At 33.6% G+C, this 20,572-nt stretch overlaps 5 protein-coding genes across 6 annotated transcripts; 2 read left to right on the top strand and 3 right to left on the bottom strand.

Annotated features, from left to right (window-relative positions):
- Positions 1–321: 321 nt before the first annotated feature.
- Positions 322–7,926, bottom strand: LOC108965799 (serine/threonine-protein phosphatase PP2A). The gene is made up of 5 exons (XM_018928427.1): positions 7,366–7,926; positions 7,054–7,285; positions 1,979–2,542; positions 1,717–1,907; positions 322–1,163 (listed from the first exon to the last, which is right to left on the bottom strand). The coding sequence occupies exons 2-5, from the start codon at positions 7,153–7,155 to the stop codon at positions 1,091–1,093; spliced, it is 930 nt and encodes a 309-aa protein (XP_018783972.1). The 5' UTR covers positions 7,156–7,285; positions 7,366–7,926; the 3' UTR covers positions 322–1,090.
- Positions 7,927–7,952: 26 nt separating this feature from the next.
- On the top strand, positions 7,953–11,205 carry LOC108965798 (ubiA prenyltransferase domain-containing protein 1 homolog). Its single transcript, XM_018928426.1, has 7 exons — positions 7,953–8,046; positions 8,250–8,320; positions 8,464–8,536; positions 8,650–8,727; positions 8,825–8,885; positions 8,947–9,470; positions 9,784–11,205. Exons 6-7 carry the CDS (start codon positions 8,952–8,954, stop codon positions 10,420–10,422), a joined length of 1,158 nt encoding a protein of 385 aa, XP_018783971.1. The 5' UTR covers positions 7,953–8,046; positions 8,250–8,320; positions 8,464–8,536; positions 8,650–8,727; positions 8,825–8,885; positions 8,947–8,951; the 3' UTR covers positions 10,423–11,205.
- Positions 11,206–11,362: 157 nt separating this feature from the next.
- On the bottom strand, positions 11,363–13,511 carry LOC108965797 (probable cytochrome P450 303a1). The gene is made up of 2 exons (XM_018928425.1): positions 11,913–13,511; positions 11,363–11,847 (listed from the first exon to the last, which is right to left on the bottom strand). The coding sequence occupies exons 1-2, from the start codon at positions 13,261–13,263 to the stop codon at positions 11,834–11,836; spliced, it is 1,365 nt and encodes a 454-aa protein (XP_018783970.1). The 5' UTR covers positions 13,264–13,511; the 3' UTR covers positions 11,363–11,833.
- Positions 13,512–14,179: 668 nt separating this feature from the next.
- On the top strand, positions 14,180–16,367 carry LOC108965826. 2 transcript variants are annotated; one of them, XM_018928483.1, is made up of 4 exons: positions 14,180–14,286; positions 14,346–14,424; positions 14,497–14,661; positions 15,902–16,367. In XM_018928483.1, exons 3-4 carry the CDS (start codon positions 14,654–14,656, stop codon positions 16,365–16,367), a joined length of 474 nt encoding a protein of 157 aa, XP_018784028.1. In that variant the 5' UTR covers positions 14,180–14,286; positions 14,346–14,424; positions 14,497–14,653. The 2 variants fall into 2 exon arrangements, with proteins under 2 accessions (XP_018784028.1, XP_018784027.1); XM_018928482.1 differs by lacking the exon at positions 14,180–14,286 and having other exon boundaries at positions 14,328–14,424.
- Positions 16,368–16,966: 599 nt separating this feature from the next.
- On the bottom strand, positions 16,967–20,134 carry LOC108965825 (A-kinase anchor protein 10, mitochondrial). The gene is made up of 3 exons (XM_018928481.1): positions 19,975–20,134; positions 19,698–19,916; positions 16,967–19,623 (listed from the first exon to the last, which is right to left on the bottom strand). The coding sequence occupies exons 1-3, from the start codon at positions 20,015–20,017 to the stop codon at positions 17,702–17,704; spliced, it is 2,184 nt and encodes a 727-aa protein (XP_018784026.1). The 5' UTR covers positions 20,018–20,134; the 3' UTR covers positions 16,967–17,701.
- Positions 20,135–20,572: the final 438 nt, after the last annotated feature.

The following is a 20,572-nucleotide window of genomic DNA, read 5'->3' as shown; positions in this document are numbered from 1 at the left end:
ATAAGACTTGTATGGCTCACTTGGTGGTTTGGCGAGTAAAATTCCTACCCTCTACATGGCATAAAACGTTTTCCTTTTTATAATACATTTTTATTTTTCTGTTTAGCAATAAAATAATAATTATAATAAATTGTTTTTTTTTTCACAATTTAGCAACTTAAATATTATGTTTATAGTTGTGTTTTGTTTAATTTTGTGTTTTCATCGTTTATGTATATCATTTATTCTCTATTATTTCATTTTTATATTATGTTTTGTGTAAAGCCCTACACTCTACAAACTCTTCTTTCATCTTGCGTTCGCTAATCAGTTCAGTTCCTGCTCCAATTGTAATGTATAAGCCGTATTACTGTCACGTCTCGTTTCCAGTTGACGACTGTGTATGTTAGTTATGTGATTTAGCATCCGATTTCTCTGCTTCATACTTGATAATAAGTTAAATGTGTGACAAGGCTATATCTATGCGCGAATTCTAAAAGTTACATATTTAATAGAAAATTTCAATATTTATTTACTGCGAAAAATTATTATTATTTATTGGTTTTAAATCGGCTTTATTTATCTGTGGACTTTTAAATAACGAATTTGTATATTATACTTTTTAGCGTTGATCACATCGCGTTAACTGTTAAATTAAATGTAAATCAATTGTAATTCTGTCCAAAGTTAATTTCTTTTTATTTAACTAAGTGTGGAAATTGTTTGTTTTGGATTTGCATATACTAAAATTTTTGCATTTGGCTGCATCTTTTTTGTAAGCCTTAAACTAATGCCTACGTTTTAAACATATACTTGTATGGGGTTTTGTGTCGGCTGTTTCTTACACAATAACTTATTAGTACTCCTACTAAGTTGCCAATCGCAGCCGTCCCTCGTCCGTAATTATTGCTGCTAAGATCTGGTGTTACCTCCATTTATATACTTTTACATTCACTTCAACTATATTGATTTTACTTATTTATTATATCTTCTTTCCATGCGATTGGAATTCGATTTTTATAAATAGTTTAGTATTCTTTGTTTTTTCTGCTGTTCTTTTTGCATTTATATAAATGTACGTATAATATATGTAAATGGATGAAGAATTCTCTTATAGGAAATAATCCGGTGTTCTTCGTGTAACGTGAGGTTCACCACGACGAGGTGCTGGGTCAAATTGTAGGCTGTAATAGATGAAGAGAAAGTCATTATGTTTAGTAAAGTCATTTAGTTTAGTTTAGAAGTCCGATATGTTAGATTTTTTATTATTGGTTGAACATTATTAATTTCTTCAACTTATTAGGAAATCGCTTACACTTGTTAGTGACCTTCTTTGATGTTTCTAAAGACAGTTGACTTAAGATAATTAAAAGTTAAACTTAATACTTTATACAGATGGTAATTACTCAAAGATTTCACGGACCTCGCGAAGCAACTCGATCCCTTTGCTGTTTTTAAGTTTAAGTTTATTTTCGAACTCATAGAATACATTTCTATGTCAGACGCCTTTTTCAAGATGGAAAAAATCATAAAGTAAAGGAAATCACCCTACGGCAGCACCTGCTAAGATTTTTTTCTAAACAAATTCTACCACTGCTGTCACTTATCAGATATTTCGTAAACCATCTCTTAAGCAGTGTTAAGATAATAGGATTTTTTAGTGAAGGTACATGTTTTAGTTGCCTAATATAATATTGCTATTAAGGGATGGGCGATGGTATGTTCATAGGTACTTACAATGAAAATTTGAGTGAATCATCTAATTCCATTAGGGCCGCTTGATTACCACAGCGATAGCAATAATTAGGCGCTGAGAATATTGTAACAACGTTGCGATCATGGCACCAATTATATCCTTCCATGACTAACTGATGTGCACGAGATACAAGTGTCAGTCCATTTGTGTTGTTAAACGTTTCTGAAATATCCTGTTCATTTTTGTAAAAATATAATCATGTACATATAATTACGTATATAAAAAAAATATACGCTTATATACCTGACCAAATGTGTAACCGGCGCCACGGGGTGAAATGCCCCAGCCACCCCTATCATCGGGGTCGGACCACAGTAAATCGCACATTGGACCCTCATGTGGCACTTCTTGAAGTCTATCCAAAGCACGAATATGGTCCAAGCTATCAATAGATGGGCTAAGCCCTCCATGTAAACAAAATATTTGACCATCGACTAATGCCGTTAGTGGTAAGTAATCAAACAAGTCAGTAAAATATTTCCAAACGTTTGCATTGCCATATTTTCGCAAACATTCATCATAGAATCCATAAACTTGAGTAATTTGTCGCGATTCGTGGTTGCCGCGTAGAATCGTTATTCTCTCACGATAACGAACTTTTAATGCCACCAACAAAGTGACGGTTTCTACTGAATAGTAACCACGATCAACATAATCACCCATGAACAAATAATTAGTGTCAGGAGATTTGCCACCTATCCGGAATAGCTCCATCAAATCATGAAACTGTCCATGGACATCACCACATACTGTGACCGGACATTTTACCTCCTGAACATTAGATTCCTTGGAGAGAATCTCCTTCGCCTGCAAAACAAATTAAAATAAACTTGCATTAATTATTTTTTTCATTTATATATATTAAAATAAAGAATATAAGAAAAGTTTCTTATTTCCAAACGAAATGCCATTTCAAGTTTGATTTACTCAGCATTTTAATTGTAAACATTTTAATTCATTTTAATTATTCTGAGCAAATCAAATTTTAGCCAAGTTCCGCTAGAAACATTGAAATTTATTGTATTAATAGAGGAAAATCTCCATTACCAGTAAGAACAGAAGTACATTTGTAATATTTATAGCATATTCCTTATCATATGCTGAACTACAATATTGCAAATTTATATGAAGCATGTATTGCAATTTGAAGATCAAAATAATTTTTATTATCTGACTTTAAAAAGTTGTRTACACTAGAACTAGCAAGACCGTCAATTGACTTTCAGGCTGAAGTCCTGGCTATAAGTCGGTGTACAGAGATAAACCTCTACCGCAACTATCGCAACGAGCGCATAGCTATACTCAGCGATAGTCAAGCGGCACTGAAAGCGATCTCCTCCTACGAGATCAAATCGCTTTTGGTGCAGGAGTGCAGAGGACGATTAAACAACCTAGCTGCAAAGAACCAGGTACACCTAATCTGGGTGCCCGGGCACAGGGGCATAGCCGGCAACGAACTGGCTGACGAGCTAGCCCGCTCCGCAGCCTCCACCAGTATGGTTGGGACACGGTATGCGTCATGCCAAGCTGCTAGTTGGGGGGTATAACGAAAAGAGATTTAAATCGTTATTTAACCTCCCAAGAAAMAAACTCAGGATCCTGGTTGCATTCTATACCGGCCACTGCARGCTGAAAAGGCACTTAACTAACATGGGCCTATCATCTTGCGCCAACTGTCGGTTTTGYGACAGGGAYCCTGAAACCCCGGAGCACCTGCTAATCGACTGCATTGCAGTCTGTAGGCGCAGGTCGAAGGCCCTTGGAGCCATGTTTCCGGATAGGGATCACATCGCCTCGAGAGCACCCAACAAAATACTTTACTTCGTCAATATGCTGGGGCTAAGCGAGTCCCTGTGAGTTAGGAGAGGGCACAATAGACCTATGGTCGCATGCATTCCTCAGTTATGTATCTATCTATCTATTGACGGTTTTCAAATTACATGCATAAAAATGTGATTATTATTTATATAATTGTTCCAGRGTTTTATTACGACTTTTAATAAAATATAACAACATTACTATTCAATTTCCCCTCACCGACTTTAATTTCCGTAATCAGTATGACTTATACCTATTTATACCAAGACCCATCAAAATGACGGTTATAATAATTTATATGTGTATTATCTATGCAATGACGGACATCAATGCATATATATACATATACAGTTGCGAGCATTGAAATAGTAGTGGCTATTGACAAAAATGGTTTCGCTTCAAATTTTGTTTCTTTTATGGTATTGAAGTTTATTATTATTCTAGTTATATTCTCTGTAGTGTAACGGTCCGTTTATACACAACAATAAATGTGAAACACTTACCGTTACTTTTTTACAGCTAATTATATTGTGATATCTGTCTTTATGAGCGAGCATTAGTGAACGGTGAGCTGATTGGACACAGATTATTTTTACTAAAAAATATTTAATTTTATCGATCAAAAAGTAAGTTTCTTATTATTTTATTAATTATCCAATGAAAAAAGCTAAAAATTACGACTGTCTATTTTGGTGGGCCGCGGGAAGCACTGCAGTGAAGAGAAACGAAAATGGATTCAATCTCTCATAAACAACGTTAAATCCTTCAAGGGAGTGGAAAGGATTGCAGGGTGTTAAGCCACAACGACTCACAATGCAATTATTTGTAAAAAAAAAAGACGAAAAAAGGGGCGCAATATGGATTCTTTCCGAGAATTTTACACCAATAGTTGTACGATGTGCCAAGACTCGACCTATAATGTCAGCTATGGAGATTCGGAATGAACTGAACCTTGCCTGCGGTGTTCATACAGTGAGAAGACTTCTACATGAACATAATTWATATGTCCGCAGTCCTCGATAAGTACCGTTATTAAAAAAAATCATATAGCAAGTTGTCTTAAATTTGCCAAAGGACCGATTGAGAAATGGCGCAACATCTTGTGGACAGACGTGTCGAAAGTTATTCTATACGGCGGTAAAGGGTCCCGTCAGTATCTAAGACGCTCCCCTAATAGAGAGTGCGACCCCAGATTCAGCACAAAAACTATGAAGCAGGCGGTTTGAATTTCATGGTTTGGGGTGTTTTTCTTACAGGCCCAATTTTTTTGTGTAGTCCCAATTCACAAGATTACTAGCATAACGGACCGACRCAAATTCGTGGATATAATGCAGTATATTATGATACCATTTGCTGAAGAGGACATCCCGCTGAAAAAGATATTTCAGCAGAATAATGACCCGAAGCACACCAGTAGGGTGGCAAAGGAGTGGTTTCGGGTCAATGGAATTGATGTCATGAACAGGTCAGCTCAATCGCTTGGCCTCTATCCTATTGAAAACCTTTGGGCAGACGTTAAGAAAGCCGTATGGAATGACAAACCCAAAAACAACAACGAGTTGTAGACCGTAGTGCAGTAAGCATGGCAGAACATACCACTAAAAAGATGCCAGAGTCTCGTAGATTCTATGAAGAGGCGTATAGACGGAACTTCCAAAAATCCTTCAGTTAAAAAAAAATTATTACTTTACTACTATTTTACTGCTCCCATCAAATTTCATATATAAACACAAYTTTGTGAATAAATATATCTTACACCCATTCAAATTAAAATATTTTTATTAATAAACGTAGCGAGGGAAATATGATAAASTTTTCCATTTCAATTGATGTTAAAATTGTTTAGAATTTTGCATAACTCACAGGTATGTAAAACTCTAACACCCACTACTATTTCACTGCTCGCAGCTGTACTTTCATTATATCGTAAAAACAGCCAATGGATTGTACTTCAAAAAACTCAAAAAAAAAAGTTCGTATGAACGCAAATCTTGCCTGCATGCAACAAATATGTTTGTGTTATGCAAGTGTTCAACTAATATAACATGTACATGTAAAATATGTGCCTCATTCAAATAGAAACTTTTTTTTTATAAATAATTAATAAATTATTATATTAAATTTTGTTAGTGCTAAATTGTATTCCTTTATTTACTTAAACTAACTCAAAACAGTTAATTTGACGAGTGCTGTACAACTAGGTATATATTTAACATCGGTAGTTCCAGTGTTAAATGATCCTTATCATTTGTTTTTGGAAAACTGATATACTTCGGATATGTTTTTTTTGTACATAGGATTCTTCATACTTGTCTTAATATCTAATTACATCAGCCAATAGAAGGAGAACGTTAAACGAAGTTCATTTCAAAACAAATTATTAATCCTTCATCATGCACATACATAGCACATAGCAGAAAAATATAAATATACCTATATTGTATCTACATACATATGTATACATATACATACGGAAGTTTGCGTGGAACAGTATTTGTATATACATAGTGCTTAATCTTTTTGGAAGAAATGCATTTTTCAATGTTAAAAATTTGATTTACAAACAAAGAATGCAATGACTACGAAACAACAAATTTTTGATCTTTCACTTAATGAATTATAACTAAAAGCATAACATGGCAACAAAGAGAGAAATTAATATATTGTTAGTTGGTACTCATTTTACCCTTATTAATGGAGTTTCTTAAATTATTATTTGAAAAATTTGATAACTTTTTGTTTAAACTCTTATATTTTAAGAAAAGGTGCGTTTCATGCAGTCCACATAACCTCAAACACGTTCCACAACAATTATATTATCCCTTAACATATTCAACCAATTAACTAAGTAGTATCTGTGTACATAAACAGCATATGGCAAAATTTTCTATTTTTAAATTTGCGCTGTGGTTTCAGAGAAACACGGTTAGGCCATCTAGTCTATATTACATCGCATTACTTCACTCTAATTGAAAAAAAATATATATAAATAGTTTCCGTGTTTGGAATGTCTAATTCAATCAATAATTATATTCTAAAAATGTATATGCACAATCAATCTTATAATAATTAGTTTTTTCCCAAAATTAAAAACAATCTACTAATTTTTTTTTTGCATTATATTAGTTATTAAAATCGTTTGATTCTATCCCTCATCATCATCTAATATATTAACTTTCGGTTTACATTCTGCTATCGCTTGTCATCCCTTTCATACTACTGCTTGCATCCCGCACTATTATATTCTAATTATTTTCAAGATGGCTGACGCACTAACGAAACAGTTGCGTAAACGAGCAAGCAGTAATTCCAACAAACMTACTATGCACAAATAAATACGACAGACAAGAACAGGTAGCGTGTATGATTTGTAGAAATTGATTTAAATGTTTTGTATGTTAACCTGATCGGAACTTACAACGGCTGCACACTAGTATTAATTTTTTCGTCCAAATTTCCTTCAACACATTTCCTAACAAATCACTTTCATCCAAACATACCTTATCACACAAGGTTCGCACTTGCGTTTCCGTTAATTGATTGCATTCGTTCAACTGCTCAATCCATTGATCCAGATCTTTTGTTGTTGCTTTATCCTCCATCGCAGTCGAAGAGGAGGAAAAAGTCTCGTCAATCTTCGTGGATTCAATTTTGACGGCTTTTGATTTACACGAACCAAACAAAAAATTAGATGGAATTTATAAAATATTTCTGGCGTGACGTAGGTCGTGGCTATTTAAATAAAATCAAATTTAAAGCTTTTGTTTTTCACTTTTAGAATACAAATTTCAACTAATATATTAGACACTAACTTCTCACTTGGACTCTTAACTCAACCACACGAATGAAAAATAACCGATGACTGACTGTCTAAACGAAATAAATGCACGACCGACACGCACTATCCAATGTAGCAGCACAATTCGAAAAGACCGAGCTACTTCTTCGCTCCCTCTTTTCACTCTTTCTCGCTTGCTTTCCACAATCTCGCAAAAATGTGGAATCGGTTTCCAACTCTCCAACGAATCCACTCGTGTTTTACGACAAATTAYGTGATGATTCAATTAACTTCTTGAGACCACAACTCCAAAAATGCATTTAGAAGATGTCAGATTTGATCGGTTGTATTTATTTGTTTTCTTTAGTTCTAAATAAACAGCATTTTTATGATCTCAATTTAATTTCTCACTTTTTAGAAACACTGTATAGAAATTAGCAGTTTTCTGTTCAAAGGCCTTCATTTGCCATAAATCAATTTTTGGACCTTGCTAAAGTTCGTTATAAATTTTTACAAGAGCAGACTTTAGTTTGTAAAATGTGAATTGTTAATTTTCGACTTCAAAATTTTCCGATTACAGTAAAATTTTTTCGAGGATGGATGAAGCAGAGAAKGTATTAAATTGGTGAACTGATGATTGAGAAGATCCCATCGATGCGAGCWAACAATTCGCAAGCATTGCCAGTTTGAGATATTTTATGCCTTTTTATTTGAGGTATTTTTCTGACTTTAATTAAAAACGATATTTATTTTCGTCCTTTACTAGAAAATATATGTGGTAAAATTATTAGATAATTTTTTGTAAATAGTTGTTTGTTTTTGAAAATAGATATAATGATAAACATTTTAAGCTTTGGCAATAAATGTATATCTCTACTCTCTTCAATTTTTGGTGTGGTACATTCAATCGGTTCACAGGTGACGTGGGACAGAGAACGTCTAATTGTGGGATTGATTAGAAGAAGCAGAAAAGAGAAATTTACGAACAGGTGAAATACATAATAATCGTGAAAGATTAACTAATAAATTTCTTCTTAAAAATTAGTAAAAAAAAATTATAATATATTTTAAGAAATTTAGTATTTTAATTCTAATCTATTCTAATAATTGGATTGTTTACACATATTCGTAGAAGACTTTTATTATAACTAATGCGTGAAGATACTTCACACCTGGAAACGAATTTTATACAGGAGGCTTTGTTGGTTTGTTTCATACCCAATTGAAAAACGGAAATTGTCTGTATAACAATGCCAGAGTATTTACATGAGAACAGAATATATTCACTGATTTTTAAACAATATCATTTGTTCTAAAGGCCAACAAAGCTCACATCAGCTGTAACACCTATAAATACCAAAAATTGGGTTCATTATAAATCGTTTCGAATGGAAAGGTACATAAGCAAAGCAACAGGCATTTTAAAAATATATATAGTAAACTTAAGAAAATTGTCCAAATTTGTTAACAAATTATTATTTTTTCTACATTAGTTAAGGGCCATTACCTGGAAATTTTGTTTAACGAAATCGATCAACAAAAGGCGAGCAAAATGTAAGTATTACAATAGTTTTATATCAGTTTAGTACAACAGCTTATACAATTTTAATTTCAGAAAGAATGGCTTTGGCGGCTGATCTCAAGGAAAAAGAAAATGGCACTGAAAATAAATACATTAAACATGTGAATATATCTGATGAATTGGAATATCAGCATAAATTAATTAACGATGCTTCTAATGTAACCAATCAACATTCAGGAAATGGATTTTCACTTACAGAAAACAAATGCAAAACAAAAACTCAACAACTTAATGGAACAACTTCATATACACATACCACTTCAAGCAAAGGCACATCCACTGGCACATTCATGAAATTGAAAACATACTTACATGCACTGCGTCCATGGTCATTATCTGGCAGTTTGGTACCAACATTGATGGGTTCTGCGCTGGCTTACCGTTCTCAATGGGCCGCTGATTTTAGTCTTATAACATTTTTTTTAACTGCCTTCACGGTAGTTACAGTGCATTGCGCCGGCAATGTGGTGAATACTTACTTCGATTTCGTTAAGGGTATTGATAAACAGAAAGCCGACGACCGAACCCTCGTTGATCACATTCTCACAAAAGATGAGGTAAGAAACAGTTTTGCACTACTCTAGCTTCCTTTTTCCAAAAAAGCTACCGAAGGAAAACATTCTTCAGCCAAAAAAAAAAAAAAAGTGACAAAGTAGCAAATTTATAACCGCACCTAAAAGTTATTTAAAAAGAATGTCATTAATTCGGAATCTCTTATTTATCCTCATTTTAAAATCTATTACGGCTTCTTTAGAACATCCCAAAATTCATCCTTTTGCATACTGCTGCAGCGTTCTGTTATCTGCATTCACAAAAAAATTTAAAATCCGGTAGTATTCTCTAATTTTTAACATATCTACTTTTATTTAGGTAGTTTCCTTGGGAGCAATTTTATACATGGCCGGTTGCGGTGGATTCATTTGTTTATCCTTTCTTAGTCCCGCGAAAATGGAGCACCTAGCATTAATTTATTTTGGCGGCTTATCATCTAGCTTTCTTTACACTGGTGGAATCGGTTTCAAATACATCGCTCTTGGAGATGTTGTTATATTAATACTTTTCGGACCACTTTCAGTATTGTTCGCATATATGTCACAAACAGGTCATGTGGATTGGACAGCAATTTATTACGCTCTTCCTTTGGCACTCAATGCGGAGGCAATATTACACAGCAATAACACGCGAGATGTTGAAAATGACCGTAAAGCTGGAATCGTAACGTTAGCAATACTTATAGGACGAACAGCATCACATGTCCTATATGCTTTGCTTCTCTTCACACCCTACAGTGTATTTGTTGTATATGGCCTGAAATACTCGCTTTGGTTTTTATTGCCACTCGTGACAGTACCACAGGCATTTCAGATCGAGAAACGTTTTCGTAACGAACATACCATGAGTGCTGTTCCGCGACAAACAGCTAAATTAAATTTCTTTTTCGGTATACTCTATGTGGTAGCAATATGTTGTGCTAGACAATTACCCGACTTCAGTTATCGCAAACATTAGTGTGTTCAAATTTTTTATATGTAGTAGCGAAAAATTGTATTAATTTACAAGTCAAATTAAAGTTTATTAAATAAAAATAAATTTATTGACTACATTTAGAAGCAGAATATGCAAGACTTCCAAAAAATAATTTATATGAAATCATAGAGGAGCTAAAACAAATACTACAATGAAAACTGACTGTACAATAAATTTTTGTAATAATTAGAAGCAAATATTATTAACTTTATACAAAAATGAGAACATGAAAGTACACCTTTCACAAATAGAATCTGAAGTTTTATTTAATATAATGAGCTGAACGAAGTTTTATAAAACGATTAAATTATTACGGTAGTTTATGATGGAAATAGGGAATTTTTCGTAAGCGTTATAAACAAATATAATATGTATAACATGTGCACGAAAGAAAATGACTTCAGAATTTGGAAATTGTGCCTGTTTCCAATTGAGCACAATAAAAAATCGGCAATAAACGTCGCGTATCCCTTACATATTTTTATGTTTAAGCGTAAAAACATATTTTTACCAAAACAGTTGACAGTTGTTAATGCCAATTTTARCAGTTTTTTCATTTATTATGAACAATGAAATGTACTCTCAGTTAATTTTAGCGAATTTAAGAACATACTCATCGATTTGCATGCTATGCGATTCTCGAACTCTTCAATTTATGTTTGCAATGTTTTTTTTTAATGATTTGGTAATCTCATAATTCTAATTTTAATTTCATGTAATATATTTAATTAATAAAAGTGCTTTAAAGAGGAGTACGAATGAAAATTTGGTTTTTATTTCATATTAGTATGTAGATACGACTGCGCGTTGCTGATGATACATGTATGTACGTTCAATACTATTATAATAAACTATTTAATACAGTGATAACATTATTTACGAATAAAAGCGAAACCGTTATTGCCGGTTTAAGAATCCAAAGTATTGTACTTGTTTAATTTATTAAGTAATGAGTTTACATTTTTCWTTTTATTCAAAATACGTACATACGRATATATGTATGGTCATGGTGGAATTTAGTGCTCTGGGAACGCCATATCGTATGATTTGGAGTTTCTTCAAGATTAAATCTGCATTATTTTTAGTTCAAATAAGTTTTAAATTAAACTTTTGTTTTTAAAAAATATAAATATAGTGAATTTTAAAGAAAAGGCATGCCACAACTATTATCTCCTTTTCAATGAGTTGAATTCGTCTCAAAACTGATAATGAACATACGTACTCAAAATAAGTTTACTTAGTTTAAATATATTTCAGATATTCATACTTGTAATATGATATTATACATATATACATGTAAAGGGTGTTAACATAGGTTTAGTCATGGTGTCTAGGGACAATGGAAGCTCTAAAGGGTTTCACTGCAGCTGTTGCCCCATCTAAGGGCTCATCATCAGGCATTGCTCCCTGTAGTGGCAGAAAGCGAAAGTGTTGAAGGACGGTCGTTATGAACACAAACAGATTCTGCCTACCCAGTATGTCACCCATGCAACGGTGTCGTCCGAATCCAAAAGGATTGTAAGCCTCCGGGATTTTTAATTTGCCATCCATTAAATAACGCTCTGGGTCAAATTTACTTGGGTTAGGGAAATCATGCGAATTCATCAGCATACCTCGAAAACAAGCGATTACCATAGTATCTTTCGGAATAGTAAAGCCGCTCAGCCGTGTGTCACGCAGTGCTCGATGAGGGATACCAAAGGTATTACCCATAAACATACGTACAGCCTCCAAAACGATAGATTCACAATATGGTAATTTCACTCGATCACCCCATTCCGGTAAACGGTCGACGCCAATCATTTCCTTTATCTCTGCAAAAGCCTTTTCTTGTATTTCTGGATTGCGGACCATATGTAAAAAGGCGAACCCCAAACTTTTGTTGGTGGTTTCTGAACCGGCTAAGAACATGTCGAGGCACACAGCTAGTAGTTGCTCTTCACTGAAAAATTCGCCGCGTTTGGGATTGTCGAATTCACGCAAATAACTGTCCATCAAATCGCGGGGCATGTCATAGTTTCCGTATGTTTGGCGGTGATTTTCAACTTCTCTACGTAAAAATGTATAAATCCGTTGATGGCTTTCTACGAATGCATTGTAGCCCGAATAATTTGGTGCGATAAACCTAATAAAGGGGAAATGACTGAACAGCGCCCCTACCATGTCCACGTTTTGAAATAGTTCAAAAAACATGGTCAACAGATCGGTTATTTCTTCACTTTTGCGGTCGTAGCGCTTACTAGCCATCATGGACCACAGTGTATTTAATACATTTACTTTGAACAAATCATGCATGGAGACTTCGGCTTGTTTACCACCCTGTTCGTTAACGATTTCCCTCAATTCTTCCAACAAAAACGAGGCTTCGTGTTGAATAATATTCACCATTCCAGCACGCGAAAAACCGAAGTCTTTAAGATGTCGCAATATGAAACGACGTTGATCCACCCATAAGTCCTCGTCCGTCACCAATATGCCCTTCTTCGAATTAAACGTTCTCATTCTATAGAATATACCATCGGGTTTGCCATCTAAATCCTCGTTAGTCATCATCTCGTTTATGGTGTCGCTATAATATGCGATCACAACTTTGTCCCTGCCGATCTTTAGACCATATAATCCATACGGATTTATATAGTACTTGGCTAGTTCGTCAACAACTTTGCAAAACATTCCACATTTTAATCTCAATTCGGAGATCTGCAGGGCGCAGCCGACAATTGGATACCATTTTGGTCCAGGTGGAAATTTCGGTGGTTTCTTAACATCCCATAGAAGAAAGAGTAAAACAAGTATGCTAAAAAATATAACGGCATAAAACATTAAACGTTTTCAAGAGCGCGCAAACTYTGATGCTTATTTATTTTTATTTCCGCTTTGGCTTTGCACTTCCGGGCAAAGAAATCACAAACAGCTTTCACTTTTTTACAAACGTACGTTTGTGGGTTTCACTTCGCGGCGTCGCTACAAACCAACACTCACACGAAACTGTCGCAATGACTTTCTGTTGCAGTTGTAATTCGTTTTTACCCCGTATCGCTGGCGCTAACTATTCCGCATCTAACCTAGTCTGTGAGTTTCAAACAACTGAAGTTGTCCCGACTGTTGCGTCATAATTTATAGTAGGTCAGGCGAACGAAATCTACGTAATGCAAGTGTGATCACATGTCCGTACAAGCATATGTATATGTGTGTGTGTACTATATGTAAGAAATGTTGCTTAAAATTTCGTGGGCTTAAAATTTAAATTTAAAAATTTCTTATACTCTTACAACATGTAGCAGGCGAATATCATACATTTGTTCCCCTAAYGGCTTAAAATAAATGAATTATATATACATATGTATATATTTTTTTCAATTTCCCTTTCTTATTTACTACGACTAATACTATTCAGTCGATCCATATGAAATAAGATCCGTTTTATAAAAAAAGATAATTGATTTACTTTTGCTTTTAGAAAATATTTAATCACCCCATTCGCTCGCCACAACATTTACGAACCCTTCCAAGTGCAGAAGCATGCAGCATATATTCATGAGCATCTCAAATTATAGCGGTTTTACCAACCTTTTACACAGCTATTCGAAATTAATACATCAAAAAATCTACAAAAAGGTACCAATAAATATATAGTATAATCTAATAAGGAAATGAACATACATACATACATATGTACATATAAGTCTATGCGAATAGTACGTTTGAGGTTCAGCGCAAATCATGTTTATGTAATYCACAATTCGTAGTTGTTTTCCAATACATGCATATGTACACCGGAGTGAATGTATTTAAATATGTACATATGTATCTTCACTTATACACAATCCGTGAATACGTAACTAAGTATGCGTTTCTTTTTATATTTTGTTAATTTTTGTATGAAACTGGTTCCGTTTTTTCAGGACTAGCGTAATTTTGACTAAAACAGGATAGTTGTCCGTCGCCCGCATTTTATCACCATCTGGCTTGCATGAACAACTGGTATTAATGGAAAACAGTGTGCGCACCTAACGATTTTGAACGAATTTTCACCAAATCTCTTTTTTCTTTTAGTTTGAAATCTTCCAAGATAGAGGACAGGATTATTCGAGAAAGATCGTGTTTTCATTTTAAAATCGCACGCTTTTAAAGCAGGTGGTCAAATATTGTTTAAGCTTTGAAAACGGCAATTATTTCATTGAACTRCGTCTAGTCTACACATATTTTCAAAATGTTGAAGTAAGTGGCTTYTGTGTTTAAGGAGCAATGTGTGGCCAAGAAAGTGTGCCCTTGGGATGCTGATGGCCTTTGCGATAAATATTTATTGTTATTTGGTGTTTTAATATGTTTAAAATATATAAACGAGGTTGCATTGTGAATCCATCAAATCCTTTTATTTGAATGTATGTATGTATGTACATATCGTGTTGAAAAAGTGTAAAAATTGAAATACATATGTACGTCCCGTGTAAATTACAATTTTGTTGCAAATTCCCGAGAACACATTATACAAAGGATTAAAGCTATTTTATAGTAGGATATTAAAGATCTATTTGATATGGATGAAATAATTCAGATTTCTATGTGGCGACGGCGTAAAAAAATAAGTTTAAATCAAAACAAATGGCATTTTAATAAACAATTTAAAAACAAATTTTAAGGATTAACAAAGCTTATTTTGGGTTACATTTAAATTTTAAGTGGACAGTCATCAAACATTTTTACTTCAAAACATATAAGGAAGAGCTAAGTTCGAGTGTAACAGTAACATTTGTAATTTTCAAATTTTTCAAAGTCTGACAAATATTTTTGGGTGTAGACAAAATTTTAATATTGATAACTCGACATGACCGTGATTACAAACGTTTTATCATCTAGTTTACTTTGACTGTACTATGTCTCAAGACTCACTTAATTTCACTACTGTGCCTGAGATATTTATTAGAGATCTTGGTATTCGACTAATCGTCTAACCGGGTCAACCGGTTAGGGAATTAGTTTGCAGAATTCAGATAGTCGTAAGTCGTCGACTATTAGACAAACCGATCGTTTTGGACTATCCAGTTAAAGGTTCCTTATCGACTATTCAAATAGTAAGTGTAAAACTTTTATTTATACTTTACATTATATGCATGATTCAATTATAAAAGGTTGTGTCGACGAAGCTGCTAGGATTTCAAATAATTTYCATTTATTCAGATACATACTTACAGTCGCACTGTTACGACTATTCGAATAGTATTAATCAGTTGATATTTATACAAGCGGTTACAAACCGGATATTCGAATAAGCGGGTTTCAGATATATGTGAAAGAAATTCAACCAACCAACCCTGTCAACCCGGCACCATGCTTCGAATTGCTCCCGGTTTCGACCCTTTTTATATGAAATGTGAAATTTTAATACTACATACAATGTATACATATAAAAAATTGAACTCACAATTACATAAATTAACACAATTTTGCTATTTTTTAGACTTATTTTACTTATGGCCATGGGTTTAGGTGCTATGTATATGGTACACTTGCTTGCTCAGGACTACAACAAAATTCGGCAACCGGTCGCTGCTGCCGCTCGAGCTATTGTAAGTGCTAGCAATCTGAGAACTCGAGTGAAGCGAGATATTTATGAAAATGTGACAAACACAACTACTCTCAATATTGACTGGAAAATAATTTTGTCACGAGACCCATTTGAATGCCTGCAATCGCTAATATGCCAACTAATGTCAGGCGCAGACACTCATTCTCTTGAGGCCAAGTTGTTAATGGAATTTCTCGAAAAAACGGTAGTCTCGTCCCCAGTGGAAGTCCGCTTTGCCTTTAGTAGAGGATTAACCCTGAATGGTTCAACCGAAACTTGTTACAATGTGTATCCATTCTGCATATATTCTGCAAAAACTATGTTAAGAGTTTTAAGATGGTTTGCGGAGTCGCCTTAATTTAAGTTACAAAGAAAGAAAAATCAATACCAAAAGTATATTTCTAAACGATATCATTAATATTTTGTAGTTGAAGTAAATATATACATACAATAATATACTTTGAAAATCAAATTAAAAAAAATATATACATTACATTTAACTCTTATTTATCTCGATTTTTCTTAGTTTATTCCAGATTTTCCGGTAATGGTGTATATGCATATCAAAATAATTTTTGTTGTTTTTTATTACATCTTAATTGTGCTTAAATTGAAGATAGCTTACGTTCTATATGTATGTACAGTTTTACTTCATATTTACCGGAAAAATTTTAAAGCTCAGCCATACAGCCTCTTTTCCAGCGGGATTACAATTTGTTTTAAAGCACTGCAAATATGTTAGTAAAAAAATATTATGTTATATGTAGGTAAAATATGTCTTGACCAAACTTAAACCACAACGCTTGTTGAGGTATTTTTGTAGGATTAATGTAGAATAGTTTAAATGACTTATTATGTCGATTTAAAATTTTTGGAAAAATAAATCTTGAAGAAACTAGAGGTTATACAATTCCCATGAAATACAAAGTAATTATCCAAAGTAAAAATCTTTCAATCTTGAGTTTTGCCAACTATTTTTTCCAATATATTTATAAGAAAAAATATTATAATAATAACAAAAATTTTAATAGCTACAATTGATCAATCAGTTTTGAGACAACAGTTTTGCTATGAAATCGGTAATTGCTGATTTTATAACCGGTTGATTGTTGTGTGCGATTACAACAAAAATCGTACTAACTATATTTATTACATGGTTTTTATGGCTATAGTGTATGAGATACCAATTATGCACTTTGTAGTTCAGAAAATTGCAAATTTTTACTGATATAAATTAAAATTAATACAATAAAAACATGAGTATATTATTGGCTTGGTATAAATATGAAAAACAGCCTAATTTATAACTTTAAATTACATATAAAATGTCATTTTGCTCTTTACATTCCACAAATATTTCAGATTAACTTTAATTTGTTAAATCTTATACGTATGTTCAACATAACATATACTTATACATGTTGTTCCAAGTGAATTTTTAATGTTATATTACTTAAAATTTTTATGATCTTCTGAATTATTGAAACATAAGCTCATGTAATTCATATATACACTTACGAATATAGTGTCTCTGCAAATTTTTATTAACTGACAACATACTCTCCCTCTCTTTACAAATTTTGACTAGTCAATCATTAATCGAGATTTAATAAGCACTTAAAGTGCAAGTAAGAACTCCGAATATTTCTCTTAAGTAAGTGAACTTAAAGTGCACAAAATAAATACAATGTTCTAGTATTTGTCTTCGTTCTTCTTGTTATAAGCTGGAGTGGAATTTATTGGATCGTGTCCTAGAGTCACACTTGTCACATCCTTAATTATCATTTCTGCAACTTGCCATGCAATTTCTTCTTGAACCTTTTCTTCTGGCAAATGAACCAATTTTCTCATCGCGTTTTTAATCCTGTTGCCACTCAGTCTTAGTGGCCAATTTGGTTTACTACCACTCGCCGCCTCACCTCCAACATCATCAACTGCCTCGAAATCACGTTCATAACGACCTAACTCGTTAATGTGACCAAATTTAAGAGCTACTCCATCTACTGATTGCGATCGAYGCCATAATAAGTTTGGATTTATTAAATGACGTGCATCAATATGCAAAGCAGAACCAGTCGCTTGTTGAAGATCTTTTATTCTTGTTTGTGGCAATTTGTTACCGTCCATCGCCAATAAAGTGTTGTGTCTGAAAACTTCACGTCTACCTCCATCACTACAATCTGAAAGTGTTTTTCGATGTAGTGCTTTACTAAAACGACCACCAGATGCAGCAGAAGACGTCACTTTGTCGTCATCCGTTGTTCTTGCTGAACCATTCATTTCACGTATTTTGAACTTAAGCTCATTTAAATAGCTCTGAAATAGTTGCGATTTGAGGAAGTCTTGAAAATATTTACGCTCCAAATATACCGCCACCAACTGTAAAGCTAAATCAAAACAATACGCCACTCGATCAGTAGCGCAAATACGTTCTTCAACTTGACTTCGGAGCCGATCTGATAACCAAAAACGATCCTCGGATTGCAGCGAGAAAAATTTTTCATAGATTATCATTGCGTCGGCCTGAGCTTCTGACTGACCAGTGCTTGGAATGTTTGACTTATCTTTTTTCTCAACATTTGCATTTTCGGTATGTCTGTCGGCAACTATGTAACTTTTGCGATAATTTATGGCTGATGTCCAGAAGTCAAGGCATTTACGTTCATTGTGTTGTTCAAGAAATTCCATGAAGAAGAACAATGTAGCTTCACTATAAAGAATATCATATATGGACAACGCCGGGTTACCATTTTCTATCAATTCAACACTGTATTTGGCGTAAAAAGAGCTCTGCACAAATTCATTTAAATACATTCTTTCTAAATGATCCAAAACATAACGTTGTGCTTCAACGAAGCAAGTTGCCGAAATAGTAGGCGTGGATTCAATTTTTGATTGATTTGGTGAAGAAGCTTCTTTTTTAATTTCAGCTCGTTGACATAGAGTTAAAGATATGTCAGACAAAATATCGACAGGTAATGAGATAAACTGATTTGCGTCCGCAATTAAATATTTTTGATATATTGCAATTGCATCATTGACACTAGCGGGGTTTATATATTTTTGAGTACCAATTGGAGCACTGGATACATCAGAGCACAGCTTTTTTTCACTACCTTCACATAAGCAATCAGAATTTTTCTCCTCAAAATCTTGTGTACGATTACTATTTTTATGAATTGTAAGCGTGTTTTCTGCACATTGATATATTTGCTTATTAGTTTCGGCATAGATTTGACTTTTTTCATCATCTGTGAGCGGCTGGCGCATAGATAAATGGAAAAAGCTTTTCAATTCAGGTACTTTATCATCATCTTGAGTACATGTGGCGTTTATTTCTTCCTTATTTCCTAAATCTATTCGAGACGGTGTTTTAAAGTCCTTGTATTTCAGCAACACTTTCTTTCTTCCTAATGTTCCTCGCTCATCACTTTGTTGTTCTGCATTTAAGTGACCAAGTACAGCAGTTTTAAAATTTTCAGTATCGAGGTAAAATTTTAAGAAAGGGAGTGCATTCATAGTGTCCAAAAATTGTACAAAGTAGGTTAGACAATTTGGATCACTTACTATTGACGAAATTGACATCGCCAGACGAGATTTATATTGAAAAATATCTGCGAGGGCAAATACACATATAGCAATATAATTTTTATATCTGTCATAATTTATATGTATGTAATATATTTACCATCATTTGAAATCATACTGCTTCCCCAAGAAATTTCAATTCCGTCATTTGCATCGACTTCTGCACCTATTTGCGATAGTATTTCGTCGCAAAAACTGGAAGATGAATGTAATGAGTGCCGTTTATTTCTGGAATCACTGTGGCCTAATCCACTTTCTGTTAGATCGCCACATGATTTTCCAAAAGGGATATCTGTCCCCATTGCTTGGCGGCGCAATCCTATAAAATTGGTAATACTTAATGAAAAACTATTACTAAGTGTGCATTTTTATGCTACCTTTTCGCTTCTTAAAATATTTCAGCATTTTAAAATGCTCCATCTATATCCATTCATCATTCAATTAATCAGAATTTTTAACTCGTTTTTTGTCTGCGAATCTTGTAATCATCTGTAATTTCCACTACCTTTTTCTTTTGTATAAATTTCTCCAAGTTTGTTTTCATCACCTCAAACGTCAACCAATTTCATTCATTCAAGTGTATTCAACAAAAATAATGATAAAGAGATTTATACAGATGTTCGGAGAGAAACCGTTCATAATATGTGGTCTAGATAGTGAAATTTATTTATTACAAAACAACAAAAAAAAAAATAATAAAACAAAAAAAATAAAAAATAAACAATTTTGGACGTTAAAAAAGAGAATATTTTTGAACAGGACGTTTGTAGGTGGAATAGATTTACGATTTTAATGAAAAATTTTCTGGCTTATTGTTGTTCTCTAAGAATGCTAAGCAAATCGTGCTAGTACCAAGTAGATCGACCATTCTTAACTCTAATAAATAGAAAGAAATAACACAAACTAGATAATAATTATTCCTACAAGTAAAAAAAGGGACGAGCGAGGTTCTAACCTGTAAACTTACCAAGATTC

The sequence above is a fragment of the Bactrocera latifrons genome, unplaced genomic scaffold, assembly GCF_001853355.1.
Source record: "Bactrocera latifrons isolate USDA-ARS-PBARC rearing strain unplaced genomic scaffold, ASM185335v1 scaffold_149, whole genome shotgun sequence".
NCBI lineage: Eukaryota > Metazoa > Arthropoda > Insecta > Diptera > Tephritidae > Bactrocera > Bactrocera latifrons.
This window is presented reverse-complemented; position numbering and strand designations above follow the sequence as displayed.

Excerpts from the sequence above, each read along its gene's own strand:
- LOC108965799 (XM_018928427.1), bottom strand. The coding sequence starts at position 7,155 with ATGGAGGATAAAGCAACAACAAAAGATCTGGATCAATGGATTGAGCAG. Across the intron at positions 2,543-7,053 it reads TGCGAACCTTGTGTGATAAG|GCGAAGGAGATTCTCTCCAA; the intron begins GTATGTTTGGAT and ends TTTGTTTTGCAG. Across the intron at positions 1,908-1,978 it reads CCGGTTACACATTTGGTCAG|GATATTTCAGAAACGTTTAA; the intron begins GTATATAAGCGT and ends AAAAATGAACAG.
- LOC108965798 (XM_018928426.1), top strand. The coding sequence starts at position 8,952 with ATGGCTTTGGCGGCTGATCTCAAGGAAAAAGAAAATGGCACTGAAAAT. Across the intron at positions 9,471-9,783 it reads ACATTCTCACAAAAGATGAG|GTAGTTTCCTTGGGAGCAAT; the intron begins GTAAGAAACAGT and ends ACTTTTATTTAG.
- LOC108965797 (XM_018928425.1), bottom strand. The coding sequence starts at position 13,263 with ATGTTTTATGCCGTTATATTTTTTAGCATACTTGTTTTACTCTTTCTT.